A 14,086-nucleotide genomic window follows, 5' to 3' on the forward strand; every position below is an offset into this window, starting at 1 on the left:
AGAAAGCTTGACAAATGACTTCACAAGTGAGTTATTGGTCCAAGAAAGACAAGCACTTAATGAAGATCAGACCTGGGACAGAATGGACTAGTTCTCCAGTAATGTACAAAATCAATTTCAAGCTATTCCCACCTCTCAAGCCCATGGAGTGCAGTTTGTTTTGGAATGTGGTGAAAAGCAATCCATCTGGGAGTATTCTTACTATGAATACCTAGTACCACTTAGTTAAAACCATTTGAGGAGAAAATGCACAGTGTTTTAAGGTCCCCAAGAATTGGGATGAAAAATCTGCCCTCGTGGTTTGCCCATATTAGCCATATTTATGAGAAGAGGAGGAGGAGGAGGAGGAGGAGGAGGAGGAGTTGGAGTTAAGCACTTGGGAGCCTAGAATTGGTTGTGGAGGCTTTTTGGATCTGTGGAGATTAAACAAATCCTTTAAAAAGTAGAAGGCAGAGCCAGGGCTGTATCTGCATTTATTACAGTGCTAATCATCAGGACTTTCCAAAGAGAAGAAAGACAGGGGAAAAAAAACAAAAAGCAAAACAAAAAGCCTCTACCCTCCCTCCCTTGGAAGATCATGGAAAGAATTGTATCTCAGCCACTATGGTAAATGTGAAGTTTCTCAACCATCGAACCTCCTTTGCCTTTGCACAGCCTTGAACTGCATTGGATGGACAAGGGCATTTGAGTCTGTCATTTCCCTCAGTAAACATTGCCTAATTGGAATTGCTTGCTGGGACAGGTGGCTGTTTCCCTTGAACAAAGCTCTCTTAGACTTGGCCAGCCGGATGGAGAGCACAGTAAGTGTGTTGAAACACCCCAGCACTGCCATTGGGCATGTGACTTTCTAGAATCCACTGAGACTCTCAAAACAACCCAAAATGGCTACACAATTCTCTCCCAAGTATTGGCCCTGTAGCTCCCAATCTTAGCCTACTCCAGAGTGGGGAACATTTTGATCAGGAGGGTGCCTACCCAGAGGAGGATCAAGAGGGTTCTGAAAGGGTTATAGATATCTGGGCAATGGGAGGAAAAATTTCTTCCTGGGTGGAGGCTGAGATTATTTGCAAAAGCTTCTTCTCAGAGGAACTTTCCCACTGCATTTTCTCCTCCCTCCTGCCAGCCATCACCTCCCACCAACTGTCAACAATTGGGAACCCAGTGAGCTTATCTCCTCTCCTTTCTCCTACACAGCGGCTTCTGTCAGACCAAACAACAACAACAAAAGATTCACTTCTGTTCCTCAGTGGCTGGGCAGCTCTGCTCCCTCTACTTCTCTACAATCTGGATGGGTAGAGAATAGGACCACTAAATTCATAACAAACAGGATGCCCGATTATATTCTGAATTTCATATACCCAATGAATCACTATTCTGTATTCATATATCCTGTACAATCTTTGGGCTATAGGTACATGGAAACACTGTCATTTCTCTATAATTCATATTTAACTTGGACACCCAGTATTTTATATGATAACCAAAGGAAGGAAATAAAGCCATTTGATGTCTTCAGTGACAGAAACAGGACAACTGAGCGGGCTTGTTTCTCAGTAACTCTCACTGGAGCCCTTAGAAGTCTTCTTTGGGAGGCCTTGCTTAGAAATCAAGATTCCTCTTTTCCTGCAAGAGCTGCCGGGTCAAGAGGAGCGTGGCTTTCTCCTCTCCCCGCCATGGCGTGAGCTTGTCCCCTGATATCAGTGTACTCCAAAAAGGGGGAGCCATCTGGCAAAAATGTCACTTTACCCGCTGTGTTCAAGGCTCCTATTCGACCAGATCTTGTGAACTTTGTTCATACCAACTTGCGTAAAAACAACAGGTAGCCTTATGCTGTCAGTGAATTAGCAGGTCATCAGACCAGTGCTGAGTCTTGGAGTACAGGCAGAGCTGTGGCTTGTATTCCCAGAGTTCAAGGTGGCGGGACCCACCGTTCTGGCCAGGGTGCCTTTGGAAATATGTGTCGAGGAGGTCTCATGTTTGCATCAACCAAAACATGGCGTCGTTGGCACCCTAGAGTGAACACAACCCAGAAGCAATATGCTATCTGTTCTGTCCTGGCCATCTCGCCTTACCAGCATTGGTCATATCTAAAGGTCATCGAATTGAGGAAGTACCTGAACTTCCTTTGGTGGTCAAAGATAAAGTGGAGGGTTACAAGAAGACCAAGGAGGCTGTTTTGCTTCTTAAGAAACTGAGAGCCTGGAATGACATCAAGAAGGTCTATGCCTCTCAGCGAATGAGAGCTGGCAAGGGCAAAATGAGAAACCACCAGCGTATCCAGTGCAAGGGCCCCTGCATCATCTATAATGAACACAATGGAATCATCAAGGCCTTCAGAAACATCCCTGGAATTACTTTGCTTAATGTTGGCAAATTGAACATTTTAAAACTTGCTCCTGGTGGTCATGTGGGACATTTCTGCATTTGGACTGAAAGTGCTTTCAAGCTGCCTCCCTCAAGAGTAACTATAACCTTCCTATGCACAAGACGTTGAATACAGACCTCAACAGAATCTTGAAAAGCCCGGAGATCCAAAGAGCCCAAGAAGATGAATCGCAGAGTCCTGAAGAAGAACCCACTGAAAAACCTGAGAATCATGTTGAAACTGAACCCATATGCAAAGACCATGTGCCGAAACACCATTCTTCGCCAGGCAAGAAATCACAAAATCCGAGCGAAGAAAGCAGCAGCATTGGCAGCCAAATTAGATGAGAAGGCCGCTGTAGAAAAGAGGGCTGGAGAGAAGAAGCCCGTGGTGAGTAAGAAAGGAAAGAGGGCTACTGATGTTAAAAAGCAGAAGCAGCCTTTGGGGAAAAAGGCAGCTGCTACCAAGAAACCAGCTGAGAAGAAACCAACGATGGAAAAGAAAGCTACCACAGAAGAAAAGAGGCCTGCTGCATAAACTATTACAATCTGTTTAATTATATAAAGGTCATGATATGGGACAGCTCTGTTGAATAAAGACCAGATCAAAGATGCAGTGAGAAACATAAAAAAAAAGAAATCAAGATTCCCAAGACAGTGAGGGAAGGGGTGACATTGTCCAAAAGAAATGGGCTCATTACTATGCCTCCATCAGAAAGATTGACATTATCCCATTTGTTAGGAAATGGAAAGACTTGGAGAAACTTATATTAAGTGAAGTAAGCCAGGCCCAAAGAAACATAGGTCCCATGGTTTCCCTTATTTGCAATAACTAGTATATATGTCTGAGTCAAGCAGAAAAGGTCAGATAAGGTGATGTTAGGGGAATGAACCCCAAGACAAGTAGTCAAATGTTTTTTTCTTTCATGTGATTGTTTCTAACATATTTATAAGATGATTTCTTTGTTGCTTTGTATGTCCCTCCCCCATAGTATAACCTCTGTTTTCACTGTATTTGATGTTGGTATAATTTGTGGAGGGGAAGGGAAAAAACAAATCGTTTAAATAGGGATACAGGTGGACCCATTGAAACAATGAGATGTACAAGTTGTTATGTTGAAAAACAAACTTTACAACTTTGGTGGGGGGGATGGGAAGGGGAAACAAAGGAGGAAGCAACAGTGCTTGATAAGAAATGTACTCATTATTTTGCCCATGTTATTGTAACCCCTCTGTACGGTATTTTCACAATTAAAAAAAAGAAATGGACTCATTATCTGACTTATGTAACTGTAGCCCCTCTGTATATAACCTTTATAATAATGGTAACTTTTTGAGATTTTAATAAAATAAATCAAGATTCCTTATTTTTGTCATCTTGTGGATAAATGTCCCTTCTTGACTTGCAATACCATTCTAATGGAGGTAGAAGGTCATAGAGGAGAGTGGATTCATCACAAAATAGCTAAGTAGGGTATGAACTGAGCAAATTGAAGCCACTCAAACAGAGGAAAAGGATATTTTCTCAGAAGCTCTTCTGCTCCCCACTACCATTTTTTGGTGTGCCAACCCTGAGGCTTTAACTCAAGGGCCTGAACATTGTCGCTGAGCTTTCTTTTGCTAAAGGCTAGTGCTCTACCATGAGCCACAGCCCCACTTCTGGCTATTTGGTGAATAATTGAAAATAAGAGTCTTATAGACTTTCCTGCCCAGGATGGCTTCAAACCATCCTTGGATGGATCTCAGCCTCCTAAGTAGCCAGGATTACAGACAAGAGGGCCCAGAGGCACCTGGCCTCCCCACCCACTTTTAACCATGACCACAGCAGATGTGAATGAGCTCAGGGCAGGCATTGCGGTGTTCTCTATGCCCCATCTCGTTTAATCTTTGCAACAGTCTACCAAACAGACTGAAGCTCAGAAGAGGAGCAACTTGTCCTAGATCCAATGGGAGGGGTTCCCTAAAGCCTCCTAACCCAGGTCTGTCCAGTTGCAGATGAAGAACTGGTCTGGCATGCTAAGAAGGCACCAGGCTGGGAGAAAGAGCTCACTGGAATCTCAGGAAGTTAAACAACATAATCTGAAAAGCCCTTTGGGCCCCAATTCCTATATTTTACAATACTGATAACTCTTTATTTGTTGACAGCTTGTGGGAGTTGGTAGGGGACAGAAACACCAGCAGACAGACACACCTCTGGGGGGAAAAATGCTTACAAAGTAAAAGAAATTATTGTGCCAGTTAATCAAGCGGAGATTCAGCTAAAATGACTTTCCCATAATATGTAGAGAGTGAAGACATGTCAGTCCCCTTTTGTTTTCTCATGCTTCACTTGTAGGTGTCATATCCCTTCAGAGTCAGTCCCCTGCCTTCTCCCCTTCCTCTTTCTTCATCCCTCAGCTCAGTGACCTCAAATCATTCCCCAGAGAAAGTCTCCTGCTCCCCCTAGAGGAAAAGGGTTACTGGTTTTTCTGGGCAAGGAGTAAGATGCTGAGAGGGACCCAAGGCCTGCCAGGAAAGTTCTGGCCATCCTCAGGAGATAGAAGACAATGAATTCCAGCCACCAGCTGGCTTACCTAAGACATTCATCCCGTCCTTGAACTCCAGGCCCTTCTTAATAACCATCTTTGTCTCCTCAGAGGCCTCGGTGGCAGTCTCGTTCAACAGAGAGATGACAGCATTGGTTGCATTGGCTTCTTCTGACGGAGGGGCCACCAGGACTTTCTTTGTCACCGTCTGAATCTAATAAAATGGGGGGGGGGATAGAGGGACACAAGAATGATGTTTTGTCTAACAGAATAGACATTTTGGTCTTTTTGTTTTGCTTTTTGCCAGTAGTAAGGCTTGAACTTAGGGCCTGGGTGCTGTCCCAAGCTTTTCTGCTCAAGGCTAGCTGCTCTACCACTTTGAGCCACAGCTCCACTTTCATCTTTTCAGGTGGTTAATTGGAGAAAAGAGTCTCATGAGTTTTCCTACCCAGGCTGGCTTCGAACTGCAGTCTGCAGATCTAAGCCTCCTGAGTAGCTAGTATTACATATGTGAACCACCAGTACCCGGCTCAGACAGCCAGGTATTTTAAGGTTTTCTACAAGTTAAATATGCTTATATTTTCATATATAAATACATATATATGTATATATTTATATTTGCCCAAACAAAATTTGGGAAAGGTTTTCTATGTTTAATAAAATGACAGTGCACTATATACACAATGGGTGAATAAAACTAAACTTGGACTGTACCATAAGCAATGTACCCTAATGCAGTGATATTAGCTTACAATTGGAGTTTGGATGTCTTTTTCTTCCATTCCCAAGACAATAAGTGCCTCCGAGATTATATCAAAGGTTCAGCTTGGAATCGTTACAAAGGTGAGAGACCCAGTGAAATAGCCCTCCCTTCCTGCCAGACACAGCCATCAGAAGTTAGCCCTCTGTCTGAGCTCCTTCCAGAGCCAGGCTCTGTTGGGAATCATCATCTTGGCACCAGGAGTGACAGCTGCCAGATACCACCATGATGGGAACATGTGCTTACATTTCGGATCTTAATACAAGATGAGAAAACACCGGCTCCCTCTGGGCACTGGTGCCAGCCAGCCAGATGTTCCCCCAGCCTCTCTCCCTGCTCCTCGACATCCATAGCAGTGCTTCTATTTTTAAAGGTGTCAAGCACTCTGTATGCAGACTGCTGTGAAAATTCTTATCTCAACCTAAAAACCACCACCTCCGATGACATGAAAATAGAATTCATGCAAAATCCTAGAATGTCAGGGCTGGCGTAGAGAAGGTGACAGATGGCTACACCATGAATAGACACAGAAGAGGATGTGTGGAGAAGTCAAGTGACTTTTCGGACATTGTCATTATTGGCAGAGCTCAGACTTAAACTCAAATGGAGTTCTTTCTACAGCCTATGCTGTATGTTAAACCATGCAGACTCTGTTCTCCTGTGGCTGGGTCTCTGTGAACAAGAGTCGGAGAGAAGAGAGGGTAGCCTTCTCAGAGGTGAAACAGGTGTTCTCTTTGCTAACCTGGCTACCTGTGGAAGGGAGTAAGAAAGCCCATGCTAGCTGTACAAGGAGAGAAGGCAGCTCACTGGATCCTGGGTATATCCAGGTCATGGTGGCATAAAGAGAGAACACTGGATGACCAGAAGGGAAATTTCTAGAAATGGTAAAGTCATGATCCCAAGAAGAAAGCTGCTGGCCATCTGAGGATGCTAAAGAAGCTAAAGCTTGGGGGAAATTGGAGTCATGGACCTCCACATGGATGTTATTGACCTGGCAAATGGTGGCTGCCTGGATCAGGTAGGAAGCCAAATACTGTTGGTTTTCCATCTACTATCTCTTATAAATAGTCAACCCAAGAGCAGAACACTAGTTTGTTGCTGAAGTTGGTTTCTAAACCAGTCATGTTTGACTCCAAAATCCAGCTCCAAAAGCACCAGCTGGGAGCATCAGGTCAAGGAGAAAGAAGCCCTGAAATGCAAACTGAGCCCTCAGTCTGAGACCTTGATTCACAGAGTCTGTTTGAATTGGACAGCGCCAATCTGACTGTGCATTCTTGTCTTCCTGAATCCAACTCACCATCCTTTCTCAACTGACATCTCCTTTGAACTCATTCACTCACCCTTGCTCTTATCTGCTTCCACTTCCAAGATCAGAATTATAGTTACTCAGCCATCGTACTAGATTGATTTTTTTGCAGGCAGGCGGGGGCTGGCGGGGTAGGGGGGGAGAGATATTGAAGTTTGAACCCAGACCTCATGCTTGCTTGGCTTGCTTGCTTGGCTTGTTTCCTTGCTTGCTCAGCTGTAGCTCTACAATTTGAGCTTTCAGGTCAACTTTTTTGCTGATTACTTTGGAGATGGAGTTTCATAGCCTTTTCTGTCTGGGCTGGCTTGGGACTGTGATTCTCTAGATTCCATCACCAGATTTAAAAATTAAATAGTCTTCCTGACTCAAACTCTCTTAAAAATGAAAACCTCAATTTAACCATGGCCAACAAGGAAGTGCCTGAGTTGGATTTTGGATTTTACCTTTCTCTACTCACTCCACTGTACCCACTCCCTCCCCCCCCCTCGCTGTGGCCTCACACGCATACCCCTTCCCTTTTCTTGACTGAATGGGTGACGGCTGGGAACATATCCTGTACTTCTGCATTTCCCTGGCTCTTAAATTCATTTTTCTGTGGTTCCCTGGAAATGGCTTCAGCTTAGACCCTTCCTGAGCTAGTGGCAACTGAAATATACTTTGACCTAAACTTGCCCTGGGGACAGAAAACAGGCCAGTGAGGGGGGACTATGCGTACTCCTCAGTGATTCTACTAATCACAATCGCCCATTTCAAAAATGCTGTTTTAAAGATACATATGCATATGTGCAGTTGGTGAGAGTGAATATTGCCAAAAATCTTCTGTAATACCATTTTGCAATATCCTGAAAATTCAAAGTCAGGACATCTTCACATCTAGGAATTTATCATTCAGAAATATTATGCAGGGGGAGGCGGGGGGAGGCTGGGAAGGGATGGGAAGGGGAAACAAAGGAGGAGGCTACAATACTTGATAAGAAATGTACTCATTATTTTGCCCATCTAATTGTAACCCCTCTGTACAGTATTTTCACAATAAAAAATAAATAAAAATTAAAAAAAGAAATATTATTCAATCATGAAAAAGGGAACAATGGACCCTTAAACACCATTAAGTGAAAGAGCAATATGCACATGTGCATATATAGCAAAGAAAACATACTGAATGAAACAAAATTGTCAACATGAATAACTTCTGGGAGGTAGAAGGAGCTTCTAATGTTTACTTACTGTGCTTCTATGCTATTTAAACTTTTCATAATTTGCAAGAATTATTCGTCAGGCCCATGATTTATGTTGGAGTAGTTATATCTTGTATGGAGTAGTTAGTTATATCTTGTATTTGTTAGGGTTGTGTGTTGTGGTTGTAAATTGAGTAGTATGGTTGGAGTTATATGTTGAAAGTAGCTGTGGCTGTATGTTGTTTGTTTGGAGGGATGATTTTTTTTTTTTTTTAGCAATTTCTAAGGCATTCAGACTGAACCCTTAGAGCTTCATACTTTTTTTTTTTTTTTTGGTCCGGTCGTGGGGCCTGAACTCTGAGCCTGGGTGCTGTCCCTCAGCTCTTCAGCTCAAGGCTAGCACTCTACCACTTGAGCCGCAGCGCCACTTCTGGCTTTTTATTTTTCTGCTTATGTGCTGCTGAGGAATCGAACCCAGGGCCTCATGCATGCAAGGCAAGCGCTCTACCACTGAGCTACCTTCCCAGCCCCAGCTTCACACTTTCTAGGCAAGTGCTCTGTTACCAGAGCTATACCCCCAGCTTTTTTTTTTTTTTGCTTTAGTTATTTTTCACATATAGGCTCTTACTTCTCACTCAGCATGCCTTTCGATTACAATCTTCTTACCTCTTGTTCCCATGTAGCTGAGATTACAGGCATGAATCATCATCTAGTAGTTGTATTAAAAACAAACAAACAAAAAACACCACACATAGTTTTACTATACAATCTAAACTGAGAACCACTGGGTACTTCATAGGGTTGTGAGCAGGATGGATTTAAAAAAAAAAGTGCCTGTGGCTGGGTGTCCATAGTTCACTCCTGGAATCCTAGCTACTCAGGAAGCTGAGATCTGAGGTTTATAGTTTGAAGCTAGTCTGACCAGAAAAGTCTATGAGCCTTCATCTACAATTAATTAGAAAAAAAAAAAAAAAAACAACCATGGGACTAGAGATGTAGTTCAATAGTAGAGGATCACCTGTGAGCAAGCAAGCTGAGCAAGTGTGAGGCCCTGGGTTTAAGCCCTGGTACAAGAGAAGAAAAGATAAAGGAAGAAGGAAAAAGGAAGGAGGAAGAAAAGGAGGAGGAGGAAAAGGAGAAGGAGAAGGAAAAGGAGAGGGAGAAAAAATGTGTCTCAGAGACTGAAATAAAAGGAAAGGAAGAGATAGAGAAAAGGAAAAAGAGGATCTCAGAGCAAAAATATACTAAGTAATTAGAGGAAAAAACCCTACAAGACTTCAGTCCCAAAAGCCTGCCCTAGACTATCTCAGAGAGCCCTTAGGCCCAGACAGAAATAATAAAATATGAATAAAATTGCTACTCAGGGAGGAAAAGGCTTTTAGGTCCATATAGAAGACTAGAGAAAAGAGAACAGAAAAACTTTGAGTTACCTGTTGGAAACAGGCTTGGACCAGGTTTTCTGGGAAGAGATTTCGAATAAGATCCAGGAAGGCATCCAGACTGGATACTTCATCATTCTTCTTCCCAGGCCCCAGCTGCTTTTTGAGTTTGGGGTTGCCGGGATGGATGGCCAAGACAAGGATGACACCCAGCACGGCAGCGATAATGGTGGTGGACATGTAGTATACCATGGCTCTTGTCCCTAGGCGGCCACTGGCTTTAGCATCCAGGCCTGACAAACCTGGGTAGAAAAGAAATCCCAAAGGATTATTTCTGTTATGTTCCTGCTTGGGGGCCCCCTCTGCGCATCTACCACCCTCTACTTCTAGTCATCAACTGCATTCGCAGCTAATTAAACTTCTGACTACCCAGACCTTTGATGGGTTATTGTTCTATTTGTCAACGTTATTTTTGAGGTTCTTGAGAACTTTGGAGAGTTAGTGATGATGAACTTCATTGGTCTGCAAACTACTGGTTCCCCACTTGTTCACTGATCTGCTGCAGTGGGCTAAAATAACATTGAACAGATTGAATTTTTAATTCTGAGGCTGTTTTTTTCCACTTCCACACTCCCTTCTTTGATAAAGGGATCATTATTAGGCCATGTTAGTCTTTCATGAGTTAATTAGTATTACTTAATGTCCTTACTTAGGAAAATAAAAGAGTTGCAGATCCAGGTCATAGTCCAAATGTCTTTTTAATATATTGCTAAGTAACTAAAATGGAGAGTCTGAGTAAGGATTCAGTATGGCCCATTAGTCTCTCTGAGGCCAAGCTCCAGTGCCCCTCACTTGCCAGCTCCAGGCAAGGATTGCAAAGCAGCAACCAGCTATGCCACATCATCTGTACCAAGGAAGGCTGGAGAAAACCCCAAACAAGTCACCAAAACTCCACTGGGGTTTTCACCAGTTGTTTCTTCATCTTGTTCACTTCCTGGTTTCAGTTCCTGCTTTTGCTAAAGAGGGGATCTGCCTTTCCTATTCTGGGGGACGGGGAGAGGAACAACTCATTGCTGTGAACTTCTATGAGTTAAGCTGACCTGCTTAACTCTGTGACCTGCTGCTCTCCACAACCTGCAGTGGCATTCTGGGTAATGAAAGCCAGGGCTCCTTACTGGATCTGTCTCCATACAATCTGTGAGTGGAGAATATTTAGTCTGGTTTGGAGAACAGCATTTTTAAGGTCAAAACACAGATTTGGTCAGTTGAGGGTTAAGTAAGACCCTACTGATCCCAGATATACTTGAACTGGAGGCCTGGTAGTTCTGATCACTAGGCCAATTGGTCAACCTGCTATGAGATCATGGAATAACCAACCAGTTAGCATCTCAGCCTGTTGGCATTCCTACGGCCCCACTCCTTCTTAAGGTGGCCAGTCCACAAGCACAACGTCTATCTGTCACCTTACTCACTGACGTAAAGGTACGGATGAAGGTTTGGCTTCCTATTCTTAACTCAGAGCTTGTCATGAAACTTATATCATATGATCTTGTAAGGAAGAAATCTGAGCCCATTAAAATAAAAAGGATTATCTCAAAAAATAATTTTTTAGCCTAATGTAACTAAGCATGTTGATACATATTAAGGTTCTTTGTTCTATAAAAAACCTAGAGGACTTTCCTAGCATTTCATTTATTTTTAATTGACATTTTCCCCTATAACGATAATTAATTAAGGCAGTGTACTTTTCTACTTATTACTTTTATTCATTTCTGAAGAAAAACGTAATTTCAAAATTTGAAAAACATGCTAAAAATTAAAATTACTAGAGGTGGGCACAGTGGTGTTTACCTATAATTCAAGTTACTCAGGAGACTGAGACAGAGATCAGTGTTTGTTCAAGGCCAACCAGAGCAACAGTTAACAAGATCTTATCTCTAAAACAAACTAGGTATGATAGCATATACCTGTGGTCCCACCTACTGGGGAGACAGAGGTAGGAGGACGGAAGTCCTGGACAATGTTATTATGAGACTCTATCAACAAAGACAAACTAAAAATATAAAAGGACCAGGATTGTAGCCCAATAGTAGAGTTTGCCTAGCAAGCAAAAAACCCTGAGTTCTGTAAAAGAGTTAATTAAAATTACTAGCGATGTCATCCCTTTTAACCTGTGTAATGCTTCCTTTTTTGTTGTTGTGTGGGAAAATAGACAGCAAACATGTGTGTGTGGGGGGGGGGAGTTGTTTGTAGTGGGGTTTGAACTGAGGGCTTCATGTTTACCAGGCAAGTACTTTCCCACTAAGCCATACCTCTAGCTTCTTTTTTACTGGTTATTTAAAAAATATTATCTATCTCTCTTCCTAAGATAGGGTCTGCATGTGGACTATGATCTTTCTATTGTAGATTTCACATCATAGCTGGGGTGACCGGCATGTGTCACTGAGTCCAGCATCCGTCTGTTGAAATGGCATCTCACAGAGTTTTCTGCCCCAGCTGTCCTGAAACTGAGATCCTCCAAATCTTAGCTCCTACATAGCTAAACTAACAAGCATATAGCATTATATCCAGCGATGAGTAACAAAAAGGTCTCACAAACTTTTCTGTCCAGGCTGACCTCGAACCATTCCCACTTTTAGCCTCCCAAGTAGCTAGAGATGAGCTATTGATGCCTGGCTGATGGCAAGTATTTTTTTTTAAAGTTAACGATTGTCATTTTAAAGAGAAGAAACCCAAAGCTCTGTAGCAAAATAGCATCCATGATCACATTCACTCACTCAACCAAACTGAGATGCTCTATTCTACCCAAGAGCTAGAGCTAGACTATGACTCATTCCAAATGGCACCAGGCAGGTGGTCTTACCTGTGATTAAACTGGAGATGATGAGAGGGAGGATGAGCATCTTTAGCATCCTCATGAGTATATCCCCTGGGAAGGCTATTAACATGACCACATCGGGGTGGATGGGAGCTGCCAAACGCAGGAGCCCTCCACATACTGCCCCCAGGATGACACCTATGCCACAAAGAAAAAGGAAGATCTGAATTTAGTTTTTGCTCTAAGCAAATGAAAAACTTTAGGTACTTAAGTCAGCAATCCTGACCTTTACCACACTTCTCCCTTAGATGATGGCACATGGCATGTAAAGCACTAGATACATGAAACAGAGCATGGGGGCTAGCAGGAGAGTCAAGGATTGCCTTCCCAAGGACTTATGAAATTGCAAGGGAGACTCAACCTCAATAATTTTGAAGTAATATAAGCTATTGATTTTTAGTAACAAACAAACAATGTTTCACGTCCCAGCCCAGGTCTGGCTGTATAGCTTGGCATCAGATTTATGTCTTCCTTCTTAACTCTAGGCCAGATTTTTGTGAGTTCTCTCCCATCCCTATTCTTTTTTCTTGGCTCCCTGCAATTTCACCCTCCAGAGTGAAGTCCTTGACTTCCAGGTCATTTTGTGTAATGGTTAGATTGATGATTTCATGGGAGCTCAAAAAGAGGCTCTAAAAAATCTCTAATTTGGGAGGAGCCAAGTAGCAGAGATGCCTCCAGGTACCTTTTACTTTATAGACTCACAGATCCTAGAAGAAAGATCTCAGCTCTCTGAAGCTGATGGGTGTCCAATACAAAGGACCACTGTGGAAGCCCACAAGGCAAGTGGTAGCAGCAATGGCAGTCAGAGGGCGGAGGTCATAGGCATATGTATGGGATATGGAGTTAATTCTAAAAAGGTGGAGGGAATGATGTGGCTGAACACCTGGTACATCGTTTGTCTAGTACAGATGAAGGTCATAACGGTCTAACTTGTTTAAGTTGCATGATAAGTGAGATCTGCTTACACGGAAGATAGACTGTGGAAAACCCAACCATGCTGTGGTTTCCTGCCACTGAATGAGCCAATCAGAATCAATGCCCAGTCCTGGCCCTCGTCTACTGGTATCTGAGATGATTGGAGCAAAGGAGAGGTAACAGAGTGCAGGGTGTGTGCGTGGGTGTGGGTGGTGATGGTGGGAGACTGAGTTGTCACTGCTTTTCTGTGTAGCCTTAGTGACAGTGCAAGAAGGAGGAAGAGAAGGGGTATGACTGTCATGACAAGAAACCCTGAGACTGAGACTGTATCAACACTCTACACAGAAGAACAACCACCAGGGGACACCTGAAACAGGGGGGTAAGACTTGGGAGCCAAGGCTACCTTGGCCCCAGGCATGGTGTCTACACTCCTCCACGCGGACCTCCTTCAGTCTCTGCCACTTGAGCCTCCGCACCACTTCCTCCTCGTCCAATCTCAATCAATGGTGTGTCTGGTGTAGGTTAGACCTCAGGAGCTCTTTGAGGATTTCCTGCCACAGCTGCCTTAAGGCGGATGCAGTTATTTCTTTAACTGTGACTCTGAACAACATGCTTTGGGGTCACCTTGCTAAGCTGCAGGTTCCAGGGCCTCTCTTAAGGTGATCCAAAGCACAGACCTGATATGAGAGCCCGGCCTGCATGCACACAAGCTCACAGGACATGGACATGGACATGAGAACCACTGGATCCTAGAGGAGAACGCATGGCTAGATTGGGTGA

The 14,086-nt window shown here is 43.4% G+C and overlaps 1 protein-coding gene and 1 pseudogene across 2 annotated transcripts in view; one reads left to right on the plus strand and one right to left on the minus strand.

Moving 5' to 3' along the window:
* Slc1a2 (solute carrier family 1 (glial high affinity glutamate transporter), member 2) overlaps positions 1-14,086 on the minus strand; it is a 126,074-nt gene that overhangs the window by 37,744 nt on the left and 74,244 nt on the right. For both annotated transcript variants that reach the window (XM_013019615.1, XM_013019616.1), the window contains exons 3-5: positions 12,376-12,528; positions 9,564-9,814; positions 4,938-5,103 (exon numbers count right to left, since the gene is read on the minus strand). In XM_013019615.1, coding sequence (XP_012875069.1) covers positions 4,938-5,103; positions 9,564-9,814; positions 12,376-12,528 — 570 coding nt within the window. The remainder of the gene's footprint in view (positions 1-4,937; positions 5,104-9,563; positions 9,815-12,375; positions 12,529-14,086) is intronic.
* On the plus strand, positions 1,650-2,991 carry LOC105988110 (annotated as a pseudogene).

This window comes from Dipodomys ordii, unplaced genomic scaffold (assembly GCF_000151885.1).
Source record: "Dipodomys ordii isolate 6190 unplaced genomic scaffold, Dord_2.0 Scaffold46, whole genome shotgun sequence".
Lineage (NCBI taxonomy): Eukaryota > Metazoa > Chordata > Mammalia > Rodentia > Heteromyidae > Dipodomys > Dipodomys ordii.